Source organism: Malaclemys terrapin, chromosome 5 (genome assembly GCF_027887155.1).
Source record: "Malaclemys terrapin pileata isolate rMalTer1 chromosome 5, rMalTer1.hap1, whole genome shotgun sequence".
NCBI lineage: Eukaryota > Metazoa > Chordata > Testudines > Emydidae > Malaclemys > Malaclemys terrapin.
In genome coordinates this window covers 29088352-29114113 of record NC_071509.1, presented here as the reverse complement: position 1 = coordinate 29114113, position 25762 = coordinate 29088352, and the positions used below count along the sequence as shown (strand labels likewise).

Here is a 25762-nt window from a genome sequence, read left to right as displayed (position 1 = left end):
TACTTGTCATGTCTGTGTGGGCTAATTGTGATAGCTCATTGTTTATACTTTGTGTAATTTTATAACTTGTATGAACAGCTGCAAATACTTTGCAGAAAGATTTATATTTCATTTTCCACAACATACTCTATAAAAGAATATACTTACAAGCAGGGCTATAGATTAATAAGAATGTGTATTCATAACTTAAACTACCCTTAATTACAGTTAAATATGAAATTGTGAAATTGTCCATTTTAATGATAAAATCAGATAGTTGTAAATGCATGTACTATATAGTGCATACTTATATGCCAAATAATGTAACATTGATATGTGAAAGTTTAAGCATAAATATGAGAATTGTCTATTAATGATGGATGCCCTCACAATACAGTTAGCACAACTGTACATTTTTAAATTAAAGGGGTATCAGATTTAGACTGGGGAAGCCCTTGTGAAATTACCTTTACAAATCAAATGTGTTAATATATATGGTTTAAAAAAAATGGGTAGCCTAGCAATTAGTGGTAGATACAATACCTTGACATAAGCATAGTTCAGTTCTCTATATGGCAGTGGTGCCATATACGTTAGATGAATAGTCTGGAGATCCATGAGAAATCCCAGCAAATCATTAAACACACACATACACTGGTCTTATCTAATATGCATAGTGCCTGATCCTCTCCACTGCTCCCACTACCCAACACAAGCATCATGGCTGTTTCCTGAGCTGCCTTTAGATTGCCTTGTGAGCTCTATGCTCCTGTTCCCTCCACTGTTGTGTGGCATTCATGCAGAATTATAACCCTGCCCTGCCCCTAATCCAGCAAACTCTCTCATTCCCTGTGGAGTTCTGGGTGGTGGTGGTGCAGAATGCTGGCAGCCACATGGTGAGTGGAGATTACTACTATATGTAGCTACTTTTCCATCTGTGTGGGCCTTTGAACTGTATTTCTGCATAATTGCTTCTCTCTCTGTGGCATAGGGCCATTTGAAAGTATGTGTAATTATTGGTTTTTGTAGCTTTTTTGAGTTGTTACTGTTATTCTCAGAACTTGTCATTTATCAGCCGTGAGATGACTGACTATTTTTGAAATATCTTTACCATAACATATAGTATTTTACTGATTGCGCAATAAAACATCTTTTGGCACTTATTGGCCTGTCACAGTAGTTACCAGCTTTATTACAGCTCTATATAGTAAGTTACATTAAACATGTTTTATTACTAAGTCTTATTTTGATACAATAAACATGTCCCTACTGGGACTTGGTGTCAGGTTTTTATTTGTTGAAATCAACTTCTGCTAAGCTAGTAAAATTAGTCCCTGCTTTATTTTTTTGAAATCAATGGGCTAGAGCTAATTAAACTGTTCTGATTATTAGATTTTTGCATGGTTACAGTGGTTTGGAATGTAAATGAAAGACAGTTGGTAAGTGGTCTGCTGCAAGTTATTTTTTTTTTTTCCCCGTATATCAGGGTTGCCACCTAAATGGTGCAAATGAAATGAGTTTAGGATCAGTTTAGTTTCTGGTGTCCACATCCCAAAGCTATGACTGATTTTAGTGCAGCTGGAAGCTTGTGCTTGGGAGAGGCTCAAGGCAGAAATAGCAGAAGCATTCGATCAAGACTGAGGCGCTCTGGAGGTTGCACAGGTCTTTTTGCATTTCATCTGACATTTACCAGTGTTTGCCTGTACCAATGCACCTAACTTGGTTTAACCTAGTTATAGAAAAGTACCGTGGCTTATTCCTAATTGCACTTATAAAGCTATGCTGTGATGACTGAGAACATACTCTGTTTTCTTGTTTTTGCTCAGTATTTTTCACTCTTGTGTGATACATACTATACGTATAATATCATATTCTCTACTCTGCTTTCTTTTACTTTCTGAGATTCTGCATTGCTATTCAGCCTTTTCACTGCAAATAAATGTGACAAACAGCAGTATTTTGGAGGAAGACTTAGATGTTGTTCATCACCTACAACCCAAAGTTGTGGTCTTCTCAAGTCTCCCAAGTTAAGTAGCATCAATTGAGATCAGAATTAACACAGCTACCCCTCTGATAAAAGGAAGCCTAGGTGTTTCAGGAAGTGGTATTGGTAATTTAGCAGTTGTTACTTTTCATTCTGAATCATTTCTGAGCCAATATCTTCACCATGATAAGGGAGCCTAACTAGCCAGTCATCTGCTCTGTCCCTGTTGCTATTAATTCAAAGAAAGATACACTCTCAAGATAAAGAATTCTTGGCCAAATTCTGGCTGAAGCTTGCTCCCAGATTATAGCGTCAAGTATCAGGGGGTAGCCGTGTTAGTCTGTATCTACAAAAACAACAAGGAGTCTGGTGGCACCTTAAAGACTAACAGATTTATTTGGGCATAAGCTTTCGTGGGTAAAAACCTCACTTCTTCAGATGCATAGAGTGAAAGTTACAGATGCAGGCATTATATACTGACACATGGAGAGCAGGGAGTTACTTCGCAAGTGGAGAACCAGTGTTGACAGGGCCAACTCAGTCAGGGTGGATGTAGTCCACTCCCAATAATAGTGAGGAGGTGTCAATTCCAGGAGAGGAAAAGCTGTTTCTGTAATGAGCCATCCACTCCCAGTCCCTATTCAAGCCCAGATTAATGGTGTTAAATTTGCAAATGAATTTTAGTTCTGCTGTTTCTCTTTGAAGTCTGTTTCTGAAGTTTTTTTGTTCAATGATAGTGACTTTTAAATCTGTAATAGAATGACCAGGGAGATTGAAGTGTTCACTTACTGGCTTATGTATGTTACCATTCCTGATGTCCGATTTGTGTCCATTTATTCATTTGCAGAGGGACTGTCCGGTTTGGCCAATGTACATGGCAGAGGGGCATTGCTGGCACATGGTGGCATATATAACATTAGTGGAAGTGCAGGTGAATGAGCCCTTGATGGTGTGGCTGATGTGGTTGGGTCCTCTGATGGTGTTGCCAGAGTAGATATGGGGATACTCAGCAGGCACTTAGGAATAATGGTTTCCAATATAGCGGGGCACTTCTTCCATCATGCTGAGTAGTAACACATAAAAGGAGTTTTGAAGACAAAAATTAAAACATAAAAATGTAGGGTTGAAAGGGACCTTGAAAGGTCATCAAGTCCAGCCTTCTGCACTGAGGCAGAACCACATAAACCTAGATCATTCCTCACAGGTGTGTTTGTCCAACCTGTTCTTAAAAACCTCCAATGACAGAGATTCCACAACTTCCCTTGGAAGCCTATGCCAGAACTTAATGACCTGTATAGTTAGAAAGATTTTCCTAATACCTAACCTAAATCGCCTTTGCTGCAGATTAAGCCCATTACTTCTTGTCCTACTTTCAGGGGACATGGAGAACAGTTGATCACAGTCCTCCTTATAACAGCCCTTAACATATTTGAAGACTGTATTCAGGTTTCCACTCAGTCTTCTTTTCTCAAGATGAAATGTGCCCAGTTTTTTTAATCTTTCCTCATAGGTCAGGTTTTCTAAACCTTTGATCATTTTTGTTGCTCTCCTCTGGACTCTCTCTAGTTTGTCCACATCTTTCCTAAAGTGTAGCCCTCAGAAGTGAACATGGTACTCAAGCTGAGGCCTCATCTTTGCCAAGTAGAGCAAGACTTTTATCTCCCATGTCTTAGATACGACATTCCTGTTAATGCACCCCAGAATTATTAGTCTGTTTCAAAATTGCATCTGACTGTTGACTCATATTCAATTTCTGATCCACTATAACTCCTAGCTCTCTTCAGCGGTATTACCACCTACCTACTTATTCCACATTTTGTAGTTATGCGTTTGATTTTTTCCTTCTGAAGAATAGTTCTTTGCACCTGTCTTTATGGAGTTTCATCTTGTTGATTTCACACCAATTCTCCAGTTTGTCTAGGGTATTTTGAATTCCAAGCCTGTCCTCCAAAGTGCTTGCAACTCCTCCCAGCTTGGTGTCATCTGCAGATTTTGTAAGAGTACTCTCCAGTCCACTATCCAAGTCATTAATAAACATATTGATGTACCAGCACACATCTTATAGTAATTTCATTTAGACCACATTTCTTTAGTTTGCTTATGAGAATGTCATAATGGACCGTGTCAAAAGTCTTACTAAAATAAAGATATAACATGTCTGCTGTTTCCCCCGTCTCCCCCCTCCCCCCCCATCCAGTAGGCTATCCTGTGCTTGGTACTGACTAGAAAATTGTCCGTATCATGAGAGAACAGGTTATTTCTACTTACAGAATCACTGACTGCCACAATACATTCTTAAATAACTACTTGTGGAATCAAATCACTTGTAGAGAGAATGTAATTTTGGTTGTTAATGTAACAATATTATTTCTTCAGTACTTTCCAACTGGTGGGCATAGAATGAGGCAGTAAATGAGCAAATAGTTACGGGTAAGCCTCCATGAACAGTGTGGAATGCATCACAAATTAAAACTGTCCTTGGTAGTTACCACAAACTCTTCTCTGGCTTCAGGGATCCATTTCCCACCCTCCTCCTCTGACCGCGGAGACATGGCCACCATCTAATCTTGTCTCTTAACTTGTCACTGAATGTGTTCCAGTTCGGTGCTATCTTCTTCCTGCTTCAATAATTTCATTTCAGTGACTTTGGATACACTTACTCAGTGTTTTAGCTACCTGGATTAAATGTATGGATTAGCCAACTTTCACAGCTATGGATGATAGTGTCATGCTACCCACTAGGTTCATAAAATGGAAAAAAATAAATTTAATACATCAGAGAAAGAACCAAAGAGTTAGAGAATCAAATTGACAGGGATAATCTGCGCTTAATTGGAATTCTGGAGGGCTTGGGAAGATTTGAACCTGTGGCCTTTTTTGAATCTTGTATATCCCAAAATGGGTGTGAATATACTCAATGGTAATATTGTAATTGATAGATCACACTGTGAACACCATTGAAGTTGCCTCTTCCAAGACAAAGAGAAAATACAACTAGCAGCTAGAAAGAATAGGGGAGAGTAAGATTGACAATAGCATGGTTTGGGTTTTCCGTGATTCATGGCAGGCATAATAGCCAAGTGTAGGAAATGTAATTATGTTTGCACAAAACTACGTACCAAAGATATTAAATTCACTATTGGGTATACTTCTGCTTTGAAAATATTGGGACCCTTCATTGCACCTTCACTTCTGTATCTGCATAAGAAGCAGGCCAGTATCTGCTGGAGGATTATTCAAAGGAAGATAAGTAATAATAGTTCTAGTTACTGCCTTTTGTTTTTGTTTTCAACATGTTATGTTATACTAAGTCAGTTACATTGCTTACTGGTTGCTAGGGACCTCCTGTTATGGATCTCACTGTAGGCAGTGCTTTCCCATTTGTTCTCTCTGTTACAGACATACAAGCATACGCCTTTCCTTCTTCTTTTCCATGTTCTTCCTCTGTTAACCTTCCTCTTTCTCATTTGTCTGAGATGTAGTTTATATTGTTCTATTTTTTCATTCTGGGCACAAAGCCACATGGCATTTAAACCTTCATATCAAGCCACCTACAGTACCATTCTTATACTGAAATAAAGTTTTATGCAGATAGTATGTTACATCCTTGCTGTAAAAGCTGCATTGGCTTTCACAAAATTTCAGCATGGATTTTAAGGTGGTGGTGAAGAGGGACTACTTGTGTGCTTAAAGTTAGGCCTGTGCTTAAGAACCGTGCTGGATCAAGGCCTTCGACCCCTTACCCTATACCTTACATTTCCTGATGAAACTAAATAAAAACCAATATAGAAGTACCTTGCTGAACTGAGGCCTAAATGACCTCGGCTTGGATACCTGAAGAAACTTCTCTCTGATGGATACCATGGCAGTTGCAATCAGTGGAGCTGCTTGAACTGAGCTCTCCTGGTTTAAAAGGGAGAAGGGGCTGCTGCAGGGCAATTTTTGTGAGGGGGCTGCCAGTGACTTTGGAATTTCTTCCCTTAGACCAACAGATCCTGAATTTGTCAAAGCATGCTGTGGCACTTCTCTATTTTCTAATATTTTTGGGGGGAGAGAGAGGTGTCACTCCTCTGGGAGTCACTGGTAGGTTTAAATGGCATCAGTGGCAGAGTCAATGTATTAAGCAAATTTATCTTGTGTGTTCAGTATTTGTACAGGTGCATAGCATTTGGATATGCACTTTTAATAATACATTAAAGAAATATAATAAAATAAAATTGGAGGCTGGGCTCAGGCCTCTCTAAAAATTGGGCCCATTAAGGTTGAATTTAAAAAAACAAAATCCTTTCCCCCCCTCAAATAGTTCTCCACCAGGTGTGGTGGTGTAGTTCCCTCCCACACAGCTATGTTACATTTAAAATGTGAAGACTAAAAATAGTGAAAGAAAATATTCTGTATTTTCCATCTAAAAGATTTCTTGGCACAAGCCACCTTTTGTAGTAGATGCTCTTTTCAAGAGAAAAAAAACGCAGTTGCTATATTAGCTGTATACGTTTTTTTTAATTGGTTATTGACTTCATTTGAGACTTAACTGTATTTGTTCTTTCTATTTTTTTTGTTAAATAAGTATTCTAGCTTCAATATTATGATAAACCAGTATTATAAACATTACCGTTAATAGTTCAGTATTTTAGTCCTCCACAAATTAATGCCTGTGGTAGATGGATGATTTTAGGCTTGTTCTTGTAAACAAGGCCTCAGTGATGTGTAAGGAAAAGCAACATGTGGCAAAAAGCTCCACATTTACCAAGGTAAGCTGTATAAATGGGGTATAGGAATCTCCTGTTAGATCAAAAATCTTGCAGAAAAAAATCTCTAGAGTCTACAAATTAAAGACCTCCAATATCATTTTTAAATAAAGCCTTTTATGTAGTATGAGAATTTTTTTTCAGTTGATAGTCAAATGACACTATTATGCAGACTTACTAGATTTGCAAATTTACCAGTTTTTACAAGTCAGTTGGGTCCCTTCCTCAGGAAATCAGTTTAAGTTTTTTTTTCCTGTATTGACACAAAGAGCCTAGTTGTCTTTAAATCCTTATGAATATATTTGCCTTATAATTTGACGGCATTGAGTCAAAACCCTTATAGGGACTGTAATGCAATAAAAAGAGAAACTGTTCAATATAGCTTCCAGTTATCCTAGGATCAGATTTGGAGAAATTGGAGTGTACACAATAAAACCTGTACAAGACTTGAGTTCCATGTTGTGTTTTAAGCACCCAGTGCATTTCAATGAAACATATTGTTTAACAGCTTTGCTCTACTTCCAATGGGTATATAAAGGGAAAAATGAAAATAATGCACACCACTCTTAAAATATGTATTTTTATGTTGTTTAATACAGCTTTCTGAAGTATATCTTTGTAGAATTGAAAACTTCACTTACAAATAAATGAATGTCAATATTTATTCAGGTTTCAGAGTGGTAGCCGTGTTAGTCTGTATCAGCAAAAAGAACGAGGAGTACTTGTGGAACCTTAGAGACTAACAAATCTATTTGGTCATAAGCTTTCATGGGCTATGACCAAATAGATTTGTTAATATTTATTCAGTGTGATTTTAGTGGATTTAAATGTAATAGATATTTTTGCTGTACCACTTTGTATTAACATTCTTTATAACTCATTTACATTTTTAATTTGGAAGCAAACTATATGGAAGCAGAGATGTATCTTTAAACTTTACCTTTATTTTGCAACAGTATTTGAATAACATTAGGATTTTCATAGTGTATCACATTTGCATGCAGAACATTTGGGGCTTAGTTTTACCCTCAGACTCACGTACATGGCTCCTAATAGAGACAATGGGATCTGCATGTATGCGCCTGAGCATGGAATTTGGCCTTTATTTTTAAATGAGTTTATTGCATTTCACAGTTCAATTTTTATTGTAATTTATTTTTACATGTACACACAGAAATTTCAAGTAATGAGTTATTTTTCCTTTAGCAAATAATTATAAAAACAAAAGGTTTTCATTTGTATGAAGGAAAGATTGTATCTGTTGTAAGCATTTTCAAGGAATAACTGCTGAGACCGTTATCTAAATAAATGGGCTCCATTATAATAATTTCTCCTTTGAACCTTTTTATAGTTGATTTGGAGCACATGCGAACAGTGAAAACTGACAAACACCAACGATTTTGCCAGGAAAATGGTTTCAGTAGCCATTTTGTGTCAGCCAAGACAGGCGATTCTGTAAGTAAGACAAATCAAATAATTATAATTTTTTTAGAAAACTGTAACTCTGGAATGTGATGTGGTAAGTTCACTGCACTCCAACTATCAAGCTATGCAGAACTTCAGTCACTGCAGAGTGCACCTGCTTGCCTAGCGGAGTAGATCATCAATATAGTATGTTATAATTATGCTTTGTTAATTACAATGATGTCTCATCTGCTTTGAAATTCCACATATTGGCTCTAATCTATAAATGGTTTGAGATCTGGCTACCTTGCACACTGCCTCTTTGTCTTCTATGCATAGCATGACAGCTGTGATGAGCTGAATCTCTCTTTGCTGCCAGTCTAGTCTCTAGGAGTATTGTCTTGAAGTCTGGAGACAGTATTTTCAGTAGAGGATCCCTAGCCAACAGATACACTCCCTCTGGTGGTTCATTGAAGCTTAATTTACTGATCTTCGGAACACAATTAAAAATGCATTTTTGGTTCATTATTTGACTGTGAACCATAATCGGGCTAGTGTGGTTGGTTAGATGAGAAAGGAAGAACTTTTGTGCAAACTATAACAGGCAATTTAAATAAACATGGTGTTGTGTTTAACTTTTGTTACACATCTTGATATTATGGCAATGGGCATGAAAAGCCATAAAAACAATCTCAATATGTCCTTAGTGGAAGTCATCATATTTAATAAATGATTTACTACCCTGGCTAGATCAATAAATAATAGATAATAATAAAATAAACAATAAAATATTTTTAATGTACAAAATGAATTATGTTTTAAAAATGGAGTAATCAAACATTGTGGTTTAAGTTTCTTATTCAAAGAACATAAAATTATAATAAAATTCAAAAATTAATCTTATAGGTTTGTGATAGAGGTTATTAAGTTATGACTATCAACATTTCTGTTATAAACACAGATTACACTGGTCTACAATTTTTGAGAAGTCGTCTGCTTCAGAGATAAAATGTGCTATTTATTATGTATTTTGATGTGCTGAATTCAAATATGACGATTAAAACAACTGGCTACTGTTTCTAAGATATTTAAGTTTTTACATTTTATGTCTATGTATATTGTGTAGACAGTAGAGTTTTAATCATAAATTGTAAACCTAGGTCTTTTCATGTGTTTATGGTTGCTTTACATGATACATTTACATTTCACCTGTCCTGTTTATGTAACACTTTAAAAATCAGCAAAAGGGTTATATAAATAAAATTTATTATGAAACAAAAGGCAAAAAACTATTATGTACATAGTTTAGTCCTATTCAGTGTCTACTCAGCGCTTCTTGGCTTGTCTCTTGTATTCATTAAATGGAGCATCTCTTTTCACTGTCCAGCAATAGTCTGCAAGCATTGATGGGCTCCATTTGCCCTGATAGCATTTCTCCATTGTTGCAATGTCCTCGTCGCTCACTGCTCCGCAGTTCGGTGGAAAAAAATCTAGATGAGAGTGCAAAAAATGTATCTTTAGTGACATGTTGCAACCAAGGCTTTTATATGCCTTGAGGAGGTTTTCCACCAACAACCTGTAGTTGTCTGCCTTGTTGTTTCCGAGAAAATTTATTGCCACTAACTGGAAGGCTTTCCATGCCGTCTTTTCCTTGCCACGCAGTGCATGGTCAAATGCATCATCTCGAAGAAGTTCACGAATCTGAGGAGCAACAAAGACACCTTCCTTTATCTTAGCTTCACTTAACCTTGGAAATTTTCCACGGAGGTACTTGAAAGCTGCTTGTGTTTTGTCCATGGCCTTGACAAAGTTCTTCATCAGACCCAGCTTGATGTGTAAGGGTGGAAACAAAATCTTCCTTAATTCAACAAGTGGTGGATGCTGAACACTTTTCCTCCCGGGCTCCAATGACTGTCAGAGTGGCCAATCTTTCTTGATGTAGTGGGAATCTCTTGCACGACTATCCCATTCACAGAGAAAACAGCAGTACTTTGTGTATCCAGTCTGCAGACCAAGCAAGAGAGCAACAACCTTCAAATCGCCACAAAGCTGCCACTGATGTTGGTCATAGTTTGATGGTTCAGGACCAGAAGTTTCATCCTCTTCCTCTTCCTCTTCCTCTTCCTCGTCTGACTCAAGTGAGAATGATTCTGGTGCATCAGGAACCGGCAGTCCTTCTCTGTGGGGTACTGGGCGTATAGCTGATGAAATGTTTGAATAATGCACAGTCCACTTTTTCTTCTTTGACACACCTTTCCCAACTGGAGGCACCATGCAGAAGTAACAATTGCTGGTATGATCTGTTGGCTCTCTCCAAATCATTGGCACTGCAAAAGGCATAGATTTCCTTTTCCTGTTCAACCACTGGCGAAGATTTGTTGCACAAGTGTTGCAGCGTATGTGTGGGGCCCACCTCTTGTCCTGATCTCCAATTTTGCAGCCAAAATAAAGGTGATAGGCTTTCTTAACCATAGTGGTTATACTGCGCTTTTGTGATGCAAAAGTCACTTCACCAAAAACATAGTAGAAGTTATCTGCACTGTTCACACAAGTATGAGGCATCTCTGCTCACTTTGGCTAAACAGAAATGTGTCCCTTTGCAAAATCAAACACTGACAAATAAGAGAGCATGACACTGTATGATTTCTAGAGCTGATATAGGGCAATTTGTTCAGCAGAGTGATGTAAGCTTCGTTATGATTGCATCCTCCATGACTTCTAGGAATAACATGATGCAATTCATATCATGTATGACGCAATACCAGCTTCAGATTGCATCATTCATTGTTTTGCCTAAAAAGCAAGTACTGTCCAAACCCAGTCATAGATTTATTCATAGATCCAATCAAAGATGTATTTTAGTCATTTCTGTTTTAAATTGAGATCCCTTCCCTTTATAACTCACTTATCCTCCGCCATTCCCAAGTCAAGGGTCGTATATACTGACCCAATAGCATATCTTGAAAACTAGAGCCAATCAACAATTTTAAGCATCATTTTTGTTCTCAGTGACCCAGAATTAGTAAAGTTTGACTACATTTATTTCAGAAGCGTTTTGGCTGTTGAGCAGTGTTATCATGGGTTTCTAAATTGGCCATAAAACCTGGTTCTCATAAAATTTTGTATAAAAGTCTGTGCTCCAAGCACTTTGTCAGATTTAGTTAATTTTTTTAAGTGTAACTTTTTAGTTTTGTTTGTTCTAAAACAAACATTTTGCAATTTTAATGTCATACTCACTATAGTAGGTACATTCTATAATATGTTCTTTTTTCAAATAGGCAGTATCTCCTTTTCAAACTGATTTGATACATTGTCAGTGATGAGCAAATTAACAGGTTTTTTTTTGTAATTGATATAGTTAATGTTGAAATCTGTGAAAGAGCCTTTCTAGTTTTCTTTTTCACTGATCCCCAAATTATGGAAGTGTTTCATAGAGTTTCTTTGAGTTTTTTAACTTGCTGGCCAGAAACATACCGATACTTGAACATAAAAGAATACATTACACGGAAGTATCTACTTCTCTTGTGAGCAGCTACTTATAATGTTAAAGTGAAAGCTTCTACTCCATTCTTAAATCTTCTCGGTGAGTGTATTCAGTCTAAAAGAGTTCAGTATTACCCATTTTAGTGCCAGTGTAGATATGGACTGGCTGAAATATTTTAACTAATTATTTTGCTACTGTCCCACAGTAGAACAGAGGACTTTCCAAATCTCCCAGAATCCAATCCTTCTGGGAGCTGTGCTGGGAACTGGTGGTAGATATCCATAGAGCATTGCAAATTAAATGGTTTAGATCAGGGATCTCTTGTTGCAGGGCAAAAGTGCAAGGACTTTTAAATTGACTCAGTGTGGATGTGATTCAGTTCTTTAACTGGTTGTATCCAACCAATTCAAGGACGAAAGATGTAATCTTGTAGCATAGACACAGCCCAAGTGTTTGTCTAGGGAAAATTTAACTTTTTAAAAGGGGTTTTATGCAAAGTGTCCATCTTGTTTTATTGTCCAAGTTGGATTCAGTGCCAGGCTGCCACATATTATAAATGCCCCGCATATTGTTAATGAGATAATGCTATTTCTTAAAAGCCATTATGGATTTAAGACACTGTCCTGCAAACACTTACACATGTGCCTAACTTTAAGTGGGGAACTAATCACATGCAGGATAGGGGCCCAAGTGGTGTATATGCTAAACCCTATTGTTCTGAGGTCCAGAAACCCACATTTCTGCTGCACAATACACAGGTAGATATTTTTCAAGCAAACATTAGTGAATACCCGTATTCATATTTGCAACACTAACCATCATATTTGAAAGGGGTTTTGTATAAGTGCTTGTTTAAACTTTAGTCTCTGGAGACAAAGTAGAAGTGTTGCCTAACAATCCAGCATGCTGTTCATTCCCTTATATCATTCCTGAATTATTTTAAACAGCATTGAATTTACCAGATGAAGTTATTTTCAGATCTGTTTTGCACAGGTCATATTTTTGCATATCTCATTGTTTACAGTTCAGGAAAGGTTCGATGTATTTAAAAGTAACTTGAGGATGTCTGTTTTTAATCATTTACGCTCTATTTTTTTATGTAGGTCTTCCTGTGTTTTCAGAGAATTACTGCTGACATCCTTGGCATCAAATTAAACAAAGCAGAAATGGAACAATCACAGGTGATTGTCCTGCATACCTTGCTTTTATTAGATATTTTCTTGGTGTTTAAAAAAAAATCTGAATACAAATGAATAATAAATTTTCCTTCAAGGTAAGTTGCATCCCATTTGTGCTTGAGTCAGTTGTATGCTTCTATTACAGTCTTCCATATGTGTTCATTCCTTATATATGTGTAGTTTAAAAACATTTTAAACTTACAAAATTTGTGTCCTACTAAATTAGAAAAAAAATAATTCAACAGCTTTTTCTGGTTAAGAATAACATAACTATATTATATACATTCAAGTGTGTGTTTATATACCTATATATAGTTTTATTGTATTTTTAAATTATGGTGCCTGACACACTAATTGCATTTACAGTGTGCTCAGTACTTTACATGGCACAAAAACGTACAGTTCCAGTCCTCAAAAACACAAGTCAGAACACACTGAGAAATCCAAAAGCAGGAACAAACTTGGAGGGTTTAATTAGATATAGATATAGGTATATAGTTATAGATATATAGATATATATAGAAACAGAGACCTTGTCAAATGTACATATGCTTTAATTAAACACTAGATATGATTATATGGCACTTATGTCCTTATTTGTAGTTCTGTACATTTTTTAATAACATTTGTTTTAGAGAGTTATAGGTTTTAAAAAAAGAAACAGAGGGTATACATTTATATGGATATAAATGTTGCACGTTTACATAATTGTAAACACTATCTTGTTAAAGTGGAAAAAGATCTTGCATGTGGTTCACACAGTCAGGAAAAAAATCCATCCATTTAATACAGTATGTTAAGGCCAGATTTTGGTTCATTCTTCGTATCCACACAACGAAGTGAGGGGGCACGAATCTTTCCTTTTTGCCTCTATGTTGACTGCCCATCCCAAAGAAGGAAAAGCAGCCTCTTCAAAGTAACTACTCCCCACCCTATACAGGTGGGTGGATGGGGAGTGGTTGGAGTTTTGGCTCCAGAGCCTCTAATGCCAATGCATTAGGCAACCTAGTTGTACTGGCACCCTAGGTAGGGTTGCCACCTGTTCAGGTTTTCCCCGGATCATCCCTTTTTGAGGTAGCTCTGTAAGGGTGCTCAGTCTAAACTGCCAGCTGTCCCGTTTTATGTGCTCAGGATCATCTGAGGTGTCCTGGTCTTCTGTACGTCAGAGTTTTCAACCCTAACCCCAGGGGACATGTGCTGTGCTAGGTATAGCATAGTTTTACTGAATTCAGTAAATCATCATAGTTCCATTAATGTGACACTGATTTATATCAGGTGAGAATCAAGCCCATTATGTTCAAATGGCTGTGAAGAAATTGCTGCTTATTCCTTTATGAAGGGTTTGTGATATGCATTTTTAATTAGCTTCCTGGAAGTACCAATCCCAAAAAAATCTTCATTTAAAGATATTTCAGTGTTAAACTATCTCATTGCATTCAGCTTCTCTGTGTGTTAGAGACCTCAGTGCTGTGTTTTGTGGCTAGTCCTATTAATTAATTACTGGTGTATCGGACACAACAGGAGAATTTTGGTGGCAAAAAAGCCCATCAAGAACTAACACTGGGTATGTTTCACGTCGGACAATTTGATCTTAGTGACATTCTCCAATCACATGTGGGGGGATTGTCTTCTGTTTCCTCTAGTTTCAATAGGGATTGAGGGTGAGAGAATAGATCCCAGCAACAGTTGTAAGCTTGATCTCCTAAGGAAGCCCTTGCCCACACTCCTAAATTGGTAGCTAGGGATGTGACTATGGTGACTTCTGTATGAGCACATAGAATCATAGAATATCAGGATTGGAAGGGACCTCAGGAGGTCATCTAGTCCAACCCCCTGCTCAAAGCAGGACCAATCCGCAAACAGATTTTTGCCCCAGATCCCTAAATGACCCCTTCAAGGATTGAACTCACAACCCTAGGTTTAGCAGGCCAATGCTCAAACCACTGAGCTATCCGTTCCCCAACATAGTTCAGCTGCTGCAGGCCCCTTTTGGACTATGACCGTATTTAAAAAATACGATGAACATTTTGTGTCATTCTGTGTTTGTTACATGCACAATAGCATTAATTGAGAAAATATGTTTTTTTTTCCATTTTTTGTCCCCAGAAAAGGAAAAGCAGTTAGTTCACATTAATGAAGGAAAACTGTTTAGGAGAAAAACATTTCAAAGAATGTCAATTCTCTCATTAAAAACATTCCTATTTTTTCTAAATTCCATTTTTAAAAAATAATTTCCCTTTCAGGTTGACTGTATGCGCAAACATCCAACCCAAAAGGATTTTACACACACAGTTTCATAAACCCCTGAAAATAAGGATTAAAATACAGAGTTTAACTTTTATAGTATTATGATGTTATGAGATTTTAATACATACATTTTTAATTTACTTCTTGTACTCAAAGCAGTCTCTTCTAGCAGTTCAAGGGGCTGCACTGTTGGCCACTGTTGAGTTACCAGTTATTTAAAAAAAAAATCAGAATATATGTGTATATATATATATATATATAGAGAGAGAGAGAGAGAGAGAGAGAGAGAGAGAGATGCTATTTGCTCTTCTTCGACCTGGTCTACACTGGGGGGCCGAAATCGATCTAAGCTACGTGAATAACGTAGCTGAAGTCAACGTACTTAGATCTACTTGCCGTGGTGTCTTCACTGCAGTAAGTTGACAGCTGACACTCTCCCGTTGACTTCTCCTGCGCCTCTCGCCCTGGTGGAGTACCAGAGTCTATGGGAGAGCGCTTGGTGGTCGATTTATCGCATCTACATTAGACGCGATACATCAACCCCTGCTGGATCGATCGCTGCGTCTGAGGAACACAAACCAAAACAGAATCATGAGGTCTGAAAAGTTGTCTGAATACTTAACACTAAGTGTACACTTTACAAAAATAACATTGCTGATTTCCATGATTTTATGCACAAGAATCTCAGCTTTCATTAAAAAAAGTTTCTTATTTATGATTATGGATAAAAACCTCAAAATGTGATTCCAGTGCATCCAGAAGGTAAATAAAAGCAACTTCAAATGTATTGTGGTTTTTTTTTTAAATAATAGTTTCTAAGCCAGTATCATGATTTTGCAGAGCTTGACACAAGTTTTGAAGGCTTGGGTTAGCTATATACAACACTTGTGCCATGATGGAGGGAGCTCTTGGTCCCATTAAAGTCAACAGCAAAACTTTTGTTGACTTTACTGGGTACAAGTGCAGTCTTTTAGAACATGGTGCCTCCTAACCAAACCCATAGTCAGTCAAAGGCCAGATAAAACAAAAGTAGATAGCTATCTACATAAGACGGAGTTTGGAGCATGTTTTCAAGGTGAAAGAGTTCCAAAACAAAGAATTTACACACTACATTTTATTTTCAGCCCTCAAATTCCTCACTCTTTTAAAACACAAGGGGCTGTTGAAACTTAAGGAAATGGCTCCTTTACTAATTAAATGTTTTTCTTTCAATATTTTTTTACTTCCAGTCATAGTATAGAAACTGCATGAGGTACAACTTTGTTTCTGGGCATTGGCAAGAATTAACATTTTTCTAAGTAATATATGTTTTTCTCTTGAACTAAATGCCAATTTAGCATGGTAGTGCTAGTGTGCCAGCCCGCTACAATAAAGTATTTGGCATTAAGCAAGGGCTGGAATTCTGAGCACCTGCACCAAATAAACAAACTTGTGGATCTGATTGTTGATAGATACTTCCAATCTAATATAGAGATGTCCCAAAATGCATAATGTGTATGTAATGGGTGTGAAGCTAGCAGGAAAAAATGTTGCATGCTGTTTCTTCTCTTCTTATTTAGCTGAAATTCCTTTAGAAAATCCAAGTCATTTATGTTAATCAGTCTCCTGCCACAAAGTGACTTAAACATGGGTCACTAACCTAGCTATGTTTACACAATGGGATTTAAACCAACATTTTGTGGGAACAATTAATTGCTTACTGATTGCAAGGATCCTTTTTCTTCAGTCTAGCATAGAGCTTGGTATGAAGAAATTAGGTCCTGTGAGGTCAGATAACACTGTTTAATGCTGAACCTCTACTAGCGCCTTACATGGGATTTGGCAACCCTTCTCTTGATAACATCAGGCCAGAAGTCTAGTAAATCATGACTCTTGTCCACCAGATAAGATATGAAGTTGATCAATTAAAACTTAAGCAGAGTACTTCAGCAGCTAATAAATCTAAACACTCTACCGTCTAGTTCAATTACTATTGCTTGTTTTACATATATGCTTTATTTACAGAGGTTATCTTCAGCAAACAATGTTTATATATTCATGTCCATATTAAATGATGTTTCCTTTAGAAATATAAAATTGTTTCCCCCCATTTGTGCCTCACTTGTAACAAACATATATATTTTAATTATGTAAGAACTGAAATATTAGGACAGTAGATGCTGTCCATATAATTGCTGTCGTAGGTTCCCCCTGCTATTTTGCATTACTGTTTGATTTGTGTGTTTATATTTTTCTCCTGTAAGTATAAATATTTTTTATTCTGAAGACTCTTTAATTAATTTTTTTTATAAAGGGTAAGAGAGGTTTGGGAAGAGGATTGATTGTTTTTGCTAAAAGCAAATATTTGGCAAAGAACATTGAAGGAATTTTTTTATTAAGCCTGGGTGAAATCTTCATTTGAAGTCATTGGAATTCAACCATAAAATGCAGATATGCACATCCCCTCTACTTTTCCTTTTGCAAGTTGTATGTCCCAGTCACTTCACTGAAAGATTGCTTCAGCAAAACTTGCAAGTGATTAAGAACAGTTGGCAAGTAAAACATGAACTAACTGAAAGCATTTGGATGTGAGGTTTTATGTTTATCATTTTGGAATTGTACTACAATTATGTAGTGGGAATGATGCATGCATATCTTTAATACAATTATTATAATTGTGAATAGAAGTGGATCTATGTAGCATTTACATTGATTAGAGGCAAAGAAAGAGTCTGTCCTCTTTCTCCCCTTCCTCCCCCCATTTTTTTCCAATCCCTTTTCGTGTCTGAGTTGCAAAACATTTTTATTGGTTGCATAAACTGATTATTTTGTGTTGGTTGTGGGAGAAGGCATGATTGATGAAGAAACTGAGCAGCTACTCCAACTCCAGCTATAAAACTTTCTGCTAGGCATATCTCTGTCTCTTATTCAGCATGGGGCCTGGAAAGAAATGCATTTTTGTTTTGGTTAATTGTTTTTGCTTTTGTGCTGTCATTTGTGTCATTCATTCCTTCTTTTCTGCTATTGATCTGTCTCTCCATTTTCTTCTTTTTGTTTTTCATTCTCCTCCTTGCTATTTGTCCATTATATTGACATGTGGTTGACAGCATGTTGTCAGGGCAGAACTAGTGAAGTATCCTGAAGAAGATAACCAACACTACAGCACTGCCAACTGTCAGAGTAAAATCTGTTCAGTGCAATAGTTCAGGTATCATGGTAAAAATCAATGTGTTTTTTATTACTTTGCTTTTCCATGAAGTAGTAAGTATGATAATGAATACCACTCTGAAATGTTTTGTACTGTATGTCTATTAACAGTGAAGCTATGTTGTATACCTCTTCACATCATTTACACAGATTAAATCAAATTTCAAATACTGATTAATTCCTAGCAGCTCTGTAATAATATCATGCATTAATATTTTGGGGACAATTTTCAAAGCTGGGTAGTCAAATTGACACACAGCAGCACAAAATGAACACCTGATTCCTTATTTGAGCACTACATGTGAAATTGGGTCCTCTAGATTTGTTGTCCAGATTTGAAAACTGGTTACATGTCGTCAGTAGTAATCCAAAAATGTAGCTTATGGGCCAGTTAAAATGGGATGAAGTTCGAAAGTTAAAGTTTTAGGTAGTTCATTAGTGGTTTGGTAGAAGTTATTACTAATGGCAAACATGTTGATAGCAAACTGAAACTGATTTTGTACAGATATAATCTCGGATAAAATGCTCATGTGGTTTGAATCTTTAGTGTACAAATACAGAATGAGATCCGTTTAGAAATTCTTTGTAAAGTACAAGGGTTACACAACATACAAAATGCACCAAAGAACCCCCCCATCAAAAGTTTATTACATTTTTAATGAATAGATTGACTAATAGATGTGTGAAGTACATAATATGGGAGATATCTAGATTTTATATTTGTTTTGCTCCTTAAATTTTCTGCCTATTACAACTTTACTGAAATGTCATTTTGTTAACTCAGAATCTTGTTTTGGTTTTCAATTTCCTATGAGGGCAGCAAGAGTGAAAAATTTCCATTTCATGCTAACAATATATGCCAAATAATTTCCTGTTAAACAACAGACTGTTATTCAAAAATACCACATACAGTATTCTTATTAAACAGATACTGTTTTATTATTATCCACCATCAATACTTAATACAAAAAACTTGTCTCATGAAAGAAAATACTGTTTAATGATTGTAAAGTGAGTTATGTTAATACATACATCAGCCTTACACAATTGTCATGAAAACTTAGCAACCAAGGCACACTTTTTCCATCTAGTACCAAGAAATCAATATTTAGAATGAGAATGAACACCTAGACAAGTCTTTCTGCATAATTTCCAGTAAAAGAGTACTACAGTATATGTCTGTTCATACTGATTCTTTATTAGCACAAACATATTTCATAGTAACACATCTGTGTTCTAGGGTTCATTAAAATAATTGCCATGTTAAATGTTTTTAGTAGCACTTTGAACAATATCTGCTTCTGATATCTTGATAATCACTGTGTTTTCTTTTATGACAGAGGGTGGTGAAGGCAGATATTGTAAACTACAGTCAAGAGCCTGTGGCAAGAACTGTTAACCCTCCTAGAAGCTCAATGTGTGCAATTCAGTGAACATATTTTTCTTTGTATTGATACCGTTGGCAGCCTTTCTTCCCTTGAACAGGCCTAGAGGTTGCCAGGAACTTTGTTTGAACAGTGACCATCACTGTAGTGCAGTTAGAGGTTTCGAAAACTTGCTACGCCATTGTGTGTTGAAAAGCAGCAGGCATTTTGTTTTATTGGCCTAGATTCAAACAGTGGACCACACACTTTGAAAAATTAAGATATATTTCTGAATTATATTCCCATAAAGCAGTGTAACTGTGTATACATATGCCCTACTATCTTTTTGATTGATGTTGCGGTAAAATTGGATTAGAATTCCTGTATTCAAAATAGTTTTAAAGGCATTACTGCTGTAAGGTATTTTGCCAAGGCATTTTGTCTTTTTTTCCTGTGATCTAAACTGACACTCAGCAAAATGTAACTTGGAGAAGCTATTGTCAGATTAGCATTTGAACCAGTAATATATTTTATGTAAGAATAATTTGGAAGATATTCCATTGTTATATAGTGCAAAAATGTATAAACTGTATCTAATGAGAAACAGTCCTTGAAATAAAGCTATAATAAGAACATACTTTTTATTTATTTATTTTTTTAAGGACCCAAATTGTCCCCATTGCTACTTGCAAGATGCCAGTAATGAATATTAGTGTATCATATCAATGTCCTTTCTTGTGTTAGATGCAATTCATGTATGTGTTCATGAATTTGGATGAACCTCAATCAGCAGTTTGGAGTGTTTATGATGAGCGATGTGTTCAGCATGCATTAGAAACTGTTAATGAATCAATTAGGATCAGTCATTTTTAGTTGGTTCATAACCCCAGGAATGTTATGCTCCTTGGCAGGATGGGCTGGATTGGGTTTGGCGTGGCACTTTTTTCTTTCCCTATAACCCAATCTCAACAGCAATTCTTGCCAATACAGTTCAGAGTAAAAGCCACAAATAAAAAGTTAAGTCACTCAGTCTTATCCTCTCTGTGACCAACAAATTTCTTCTCTGCTCCAATGAATATTACTTATTTCTGGAGAGTCTCTTTCAGACATAGTGTGCTCTGGGGCACATCTGAATGGGAAGCCCAAGAAAGAGGTGAGATTTAAGACAGACTGCTTGGTTTCAGCAGAGAGGAGTAGATCGAGTCTTTCTTAGCCTTCTAAAGGTGGGGAAAGCCAGTAGGACTGGCAGGGGAATCTTGTTTAATGTCACAGGGAGAACAAGATGAGAGAGAAGGTGGGAAGGTAATTGGAGAGGAAATGAGGCAAGTAATGGGAGTGGACAATCCCAGTGCTTTGCAACCAGTGTGTGAAAGATGAGATTCCAAAAGAGAGTTACAAATGGCACGAATGTGGGTCTGGTGTGTTTGTTATTTGACTTTTTTTTAGGGCTCACTATTATTTTGAAACGGATCAATATGGAGTGTGAATGGTAGCTTTAACTGGGTGGTAGAAAATGAAAAAGGGCTGTGATTTATTATTTCTGAGTGCGCACAAGGGTGCTAGGCACTTCACAGAAACAAGCTGAGGCCAGTCCTCGCCTTAAAGAGTACACAACCGAACAGGCAGATTTTCAACATAAGCATGCTCTATTTAAGGTCAAGTTGAATAGAGATTGTTTGTTTTCTGGGCTGGAGAGGGGTAGGTTGGGCAGCTCAGTCCTGTTTCCCCCAACAAATGTGCATTTGAGGTTGTACCATCGTACTATGATGTGGATGCTGAAAGGAGCTTTTGTTGAATTGTCCCCTTTTACAAAAATATTAGGTTTGCTTTAAATCATGGTCTATCTAGTTATTAACCCCGTAACTGCTGGATTTCCATATCACTTGCTGTTCAATTAAGGAAGGAGGAAGAATGGTCATATGGCTGAAGCACAAGACTGGGAACCAGGAGATCTGGCTTTAATTCACAGTCTACCACAAACATTCTGTGTGGCCTTGGATAAGTTTTTTATGTTTCATTTCTTGAATTAATTTATCATTTTGTGCTGCTGTTTCCTATCTGTAAAGTGGGATTAATATTTCAAAGTGGCTTCTTTGTATTCCCACCTTTGGGATGCCCCTCTCTACATGGTTTCAAAGCTTTCTGGAAAGTTTTGAAACCATGCAGTGGACAGTGGGTGCGCTGTGACCCTCCTCACTTGCAATATTCATTAGCCAAATTTATTAAAAGAGCTGTGTGGCCACAACTGCCTCTGTCTCTTGTACTAAATTTGAGTTCTTAGAACTCCCAGGAAGATGTGAGGGTGGGTGGGGATTGTTAATATGCAGAGGCAACACGCTCCGAGAACTACAATTTCTGGTGGAAAGTAATCTGTTTTTTCTCCCCCCGTACTTATAAATCTAATGGGATGTTGAGGGTGAGTTTCCACTTTTCTGCAGTAGGCCTTACAAGACATTGAAGTCGGTACAGCCGCCTATTGACTTAGTTGGATTTGTCATAAAAGGATGATTATTTTTCTGTATATTTAATATTTTCATGGCTTGTAATAGCAATAATAACCTCCAAACTGGGCCTTTCTTGTCTGGTTAGGGGCACAAGGGTGAACTTCTGGCCCCATTGAATTCACCTTTGGAGTTTAGCACCTCCAGTTGCTCGTATAAATACAAAGAAATGTCTAGCCATCTTATAGCATTTAACTAGCAAACATATATAAATGTTAATTCTTCTTCACCCTTCTTCCAAATTTTATGTAATACACTTTGCATAACTCTTAGTATTGTTGCTCCCTTCTGTATAAACTAAATAAAAAATAAAAAATAATCCTTCTAACTGCTGCACCTGGAAAAAACCTCTCCTCACTTGTTCCTCTTTTCCCTTTCTTGCTCTCTGTCCTGTCCCTCACTCCCTGCTATCAAACAATTAAAATAACAAAGCAAACCTTTTCTAGCCCTTTTCACAAGTGAAAGGGACATTGCCAGTTGTGTTCAAGTTACTTCTTCTTAGCATATGCACAAGGGTGCCTCAGGTGGCACATGACCAGGATTCATCACCGAATTTGGTCCACTGGTTGGATCATTAGCTTCCTTGGCCCAGGGAAGTAGAAATTACTTATTAATTAAAAACCCAAATGCTTTAGCTTTTACATTTAGAAAAATCTGTAACACTAATGCTACGGTAAATGATGATTTTATAGAACAAGCTCTTTTGCTGCTGGATACAGCCACTCTCCCATAGTAATCTTGTGTTCTGCATTTTTCTGTTGGATCTCTTAGTCCTCCTTTCTGCCCCTCCTCTTTTTTGGTACTTTCTTCCTGCTGATTTGTTTCTCCTCCATTCTGTTTTCTCTTCCATTTATATTTTTTAGTCTTTATTTTTTCCATACATGTTTTTTTTTAATATTTCTAAAATGTGCCCATTTATGTATCTTAGGGTCCATGTATATTATTTACTTAACCTGTGCATCTCTTTTGTTTTTCCATGTCCCCTTCCCTTCCTTATGTTGCCCCTCTTAACCTCCTCATATTTGTCTTTATTGTGTATTGACTCCCACACTCCTCTACCTCGCCCAGCCTACCAACCCCATCTAGCTCCATTACCTGTCTACTTTGTAATCCTTACAAATGAGCTTTGTTCTTTTCACTCAGCCCCTGGGGCCCCACCCTGAGCCTTCAGATTCCAGCTGCAGACCTAAATCCTTAGTTGTAACCTCCTTTGAAGTACTACAGCAGCTGGTGTTAAGGATTCTGGGGTGCATTTGGGATCCTTATAGCCTGGGTTCCACAAGCCAGAGCAGAGAGGCCAGAGATAATTCTTGAGGATTAAAGGACACACAGAGGTGAATCAGGGGTGGATGCTGTGCTATATGGAAGTCAAAGGATATCTGGAGTCTGTGGGGATATATAGAAACAAATTGTTTAGCAGAGGTTGTGTGGTGGGAGAAGCAGATGGTTATTGATTGCATCGTCTGCATGCAGGTGCATATCATTGACTGTCAGTCAACATGACATGACTTCCATGCAGTTCAGGGTAAGTGACTTCTTTCTAAACCAAGCACGGGGAGCACAGTGGAGTGCAACCTGAGTCTGGCTACTCTGCTGCCCCTGCTCCGAGAGCAGTACCATTGACTCCAACCTGTACAGACTCCATTGAGTCCGGTCCCAGACCAGCCATCGGCACTGGAGGGACAATGCTGCACCAGTTGGATCACAGTGCCATCTACCTCTAAGGCATTTGTTGTGGCTAGGGACTTGCTGGCGCTTTCAGTACCGCTGTTGCCAGAAGTACAAGAGTCAGTGGCGTCAGTGCCGGTGAGCAGAAGGGAGAATGTTGCCCCAAGCTCCTGTTCAGTACCATCTAGAGGGAAGCTGGCCCTGCTAGCCTCAATGCAGATCTTCCCACCTCAGTGTCGTTCCCCGGCAGTGATGGGTACTGCTCCTTCATGGTCCCCAGAGGAAGGCTCATTGTTGGACTTGGAAGTGGAGTTGTATCCCCAACCGAGAAACCATTGCCAGTACCCTCCCACCCCAGTCAGCCCTATTTGGTTGTGGATCTGGGTGTGGGGCACCCCTGAATATTTGGCACAGTTAGCATTTGCCTGTGCAGATGCAGTGGCCATTTTGGAACCCATAGGGTTTTCCCCCGATACAAGGGCCCACTTCCAGGTGCTCATATTCAGTGGTTTCAGAGAGGAGAGCGCCTCCATCCCTTCGACGAGCACCTGACCTGGACTCCGGTACCGAGCCCAGTACAGATCCTCAGGATCTAGACCTGCGGGGACCCAGTCAGTGCAGAAGGAGAGGAGGACGACCCCTTGCTGATGCAGGCATCTTTCTCCCTGGATGAGATAGTGTCGGGGGCGTGCACATCACCTCCCTACAATGACTTCAGAGCTCATCAGGAGCTGTTGAAAAGAGTGGCCTTGAACCCCAGGCTGGAAGTGGAGGTAGTCAGAGTCCTCCCACAACCTGGTTGATATTTTGACCACAGTGGTCCCATCAAAGGTGGCTCTCCATCTCAATTAGGCCATCATGGGACCAGTTAAAGCCCTGTGGGTACTTTGTTCCCGCTCAAGGATGGTAGTACAAGTACTCATACCCTCCTCCGGGGTCCCTGGTGGTCTTGGTGGCCAATGAGGGACAGGCAAGGGCATCAAGGGGTGACCTCCCAAGGCGAAAGACTCAGAGACTAGACCTTTTTGATAGAAAGGTTTATTCTACAGGGGGTCTACATCTCCACATCTCCAAGCTGCATGTGTTGCTGGGGAGGTACGACTTCAATGTCTGGGAGTCAATGTTGAAATTCAAGGACTTACTTCCCCAGGAGTCCAGGCAGGAGTTCTCCACTCTGGTGGACAAAGGGAAGTCTGCAGCCAGGGTTTCCGTTCAGGCCACCCTGGACGCAGCAGACTCAGTGGCCAGATCCATGTCTTCTGCTCATATGCAGGCGCTCTTGGCTCCTGTCCTTGGGACTGCCAACGGAAGTCCAGCAGTCCATCCAGGACCTTCCATTTGAAGGCGCTTCACTCTTCTCCAGAGCAAACGGATGCGAAGCTCCATGGCCTGAAAGACTTCAGAGCCACCCTCAAGTCCCTGGGTCTCTATGCCCTGGCAACTTTGAGGAAGCACTTCGGGCCTCAGCACCCCATCCATTTCTCAGCTCCACCGCCCTCTCAGGACCTGCTAAAGAAACTAAATAGGGTGTTTAGACACAGGCAACTGCCCTCGTCCGCCTCAACATCCCTACCTGGCCTACTCAGATACCCAGGGGCAGCCAAACAGAACTTTTGATGGGATGCCCCTGGGCATTATACTAGTTCCCGTGCCACCTGATTCTGTCCCCCCTTTTGTTTTCAGATCGCCTATCCCACTTCAGCTCAGCATGGTCTCTTATCACCATGGACCACTGGGTGCTGAACAGTGTGTTAAGGGGTTACATGCTCCAGTTTATTTCCACACCCCCCCCACACACACACTCCCTCTCCCTATCCCTCTTCAAGGACCCTTCTCATGAGCAATTTCTGGTCCAGGAGGTGCAAGCCCTCCTCCAAGTGGGAGCCATGGAGGAGGTTCCTGGGACTTAAGAGGGAAGGGGTTTTACTCCTGATATTTCCTAATTCCAAAGGTCAAGGGGGGGTCTCTGCCCATTTTAGACCTGAACCGTCTCAACAGCTACCTCAAAAAGTGGAAGTT

The 25762-nt window shown here is 38.5% G+C and overlaps 1 protein-coding gene across 3 annotated transcripts in view; it reads left to right on the top strand.

Moving 5' to 3' along the window:
- Window positions 1-20211, top strand: part of RAB28 (RAB28, member RAS oncogene family) — a 92506-nt gene extending 72295 nt beyond the window's left edge. The window contains exons 5-8 of one of the 3 annotated variants that reach the window (XM_054030677.1): window positions 8063-8166; window positions 12703-12780; window positions 18111-18219; window positions 19551-19640. In XM_054030677.1, the coding sequence (XP_053886652.1) occupies window positions 8063-8166; window positions 12703-12780; window positions 18111-18206 (278 nt within the window). In that variant the 3' untranslated portion in view covers window positions 18207-18219; window positions 19551-19640. Of the gene's footprint in view, window positions 1-8062; window positions 8167-12702; window positions 12781-18110; window positions 18220-19550 lie in introns of all 3 variants that reach the window. The other 2 variants (XM_054030676.1, XM_054030678.1) reach the window with 2 other exon arrangements.
- Window positions 20212-25762: the final 5551 nt, after the last annotated feature.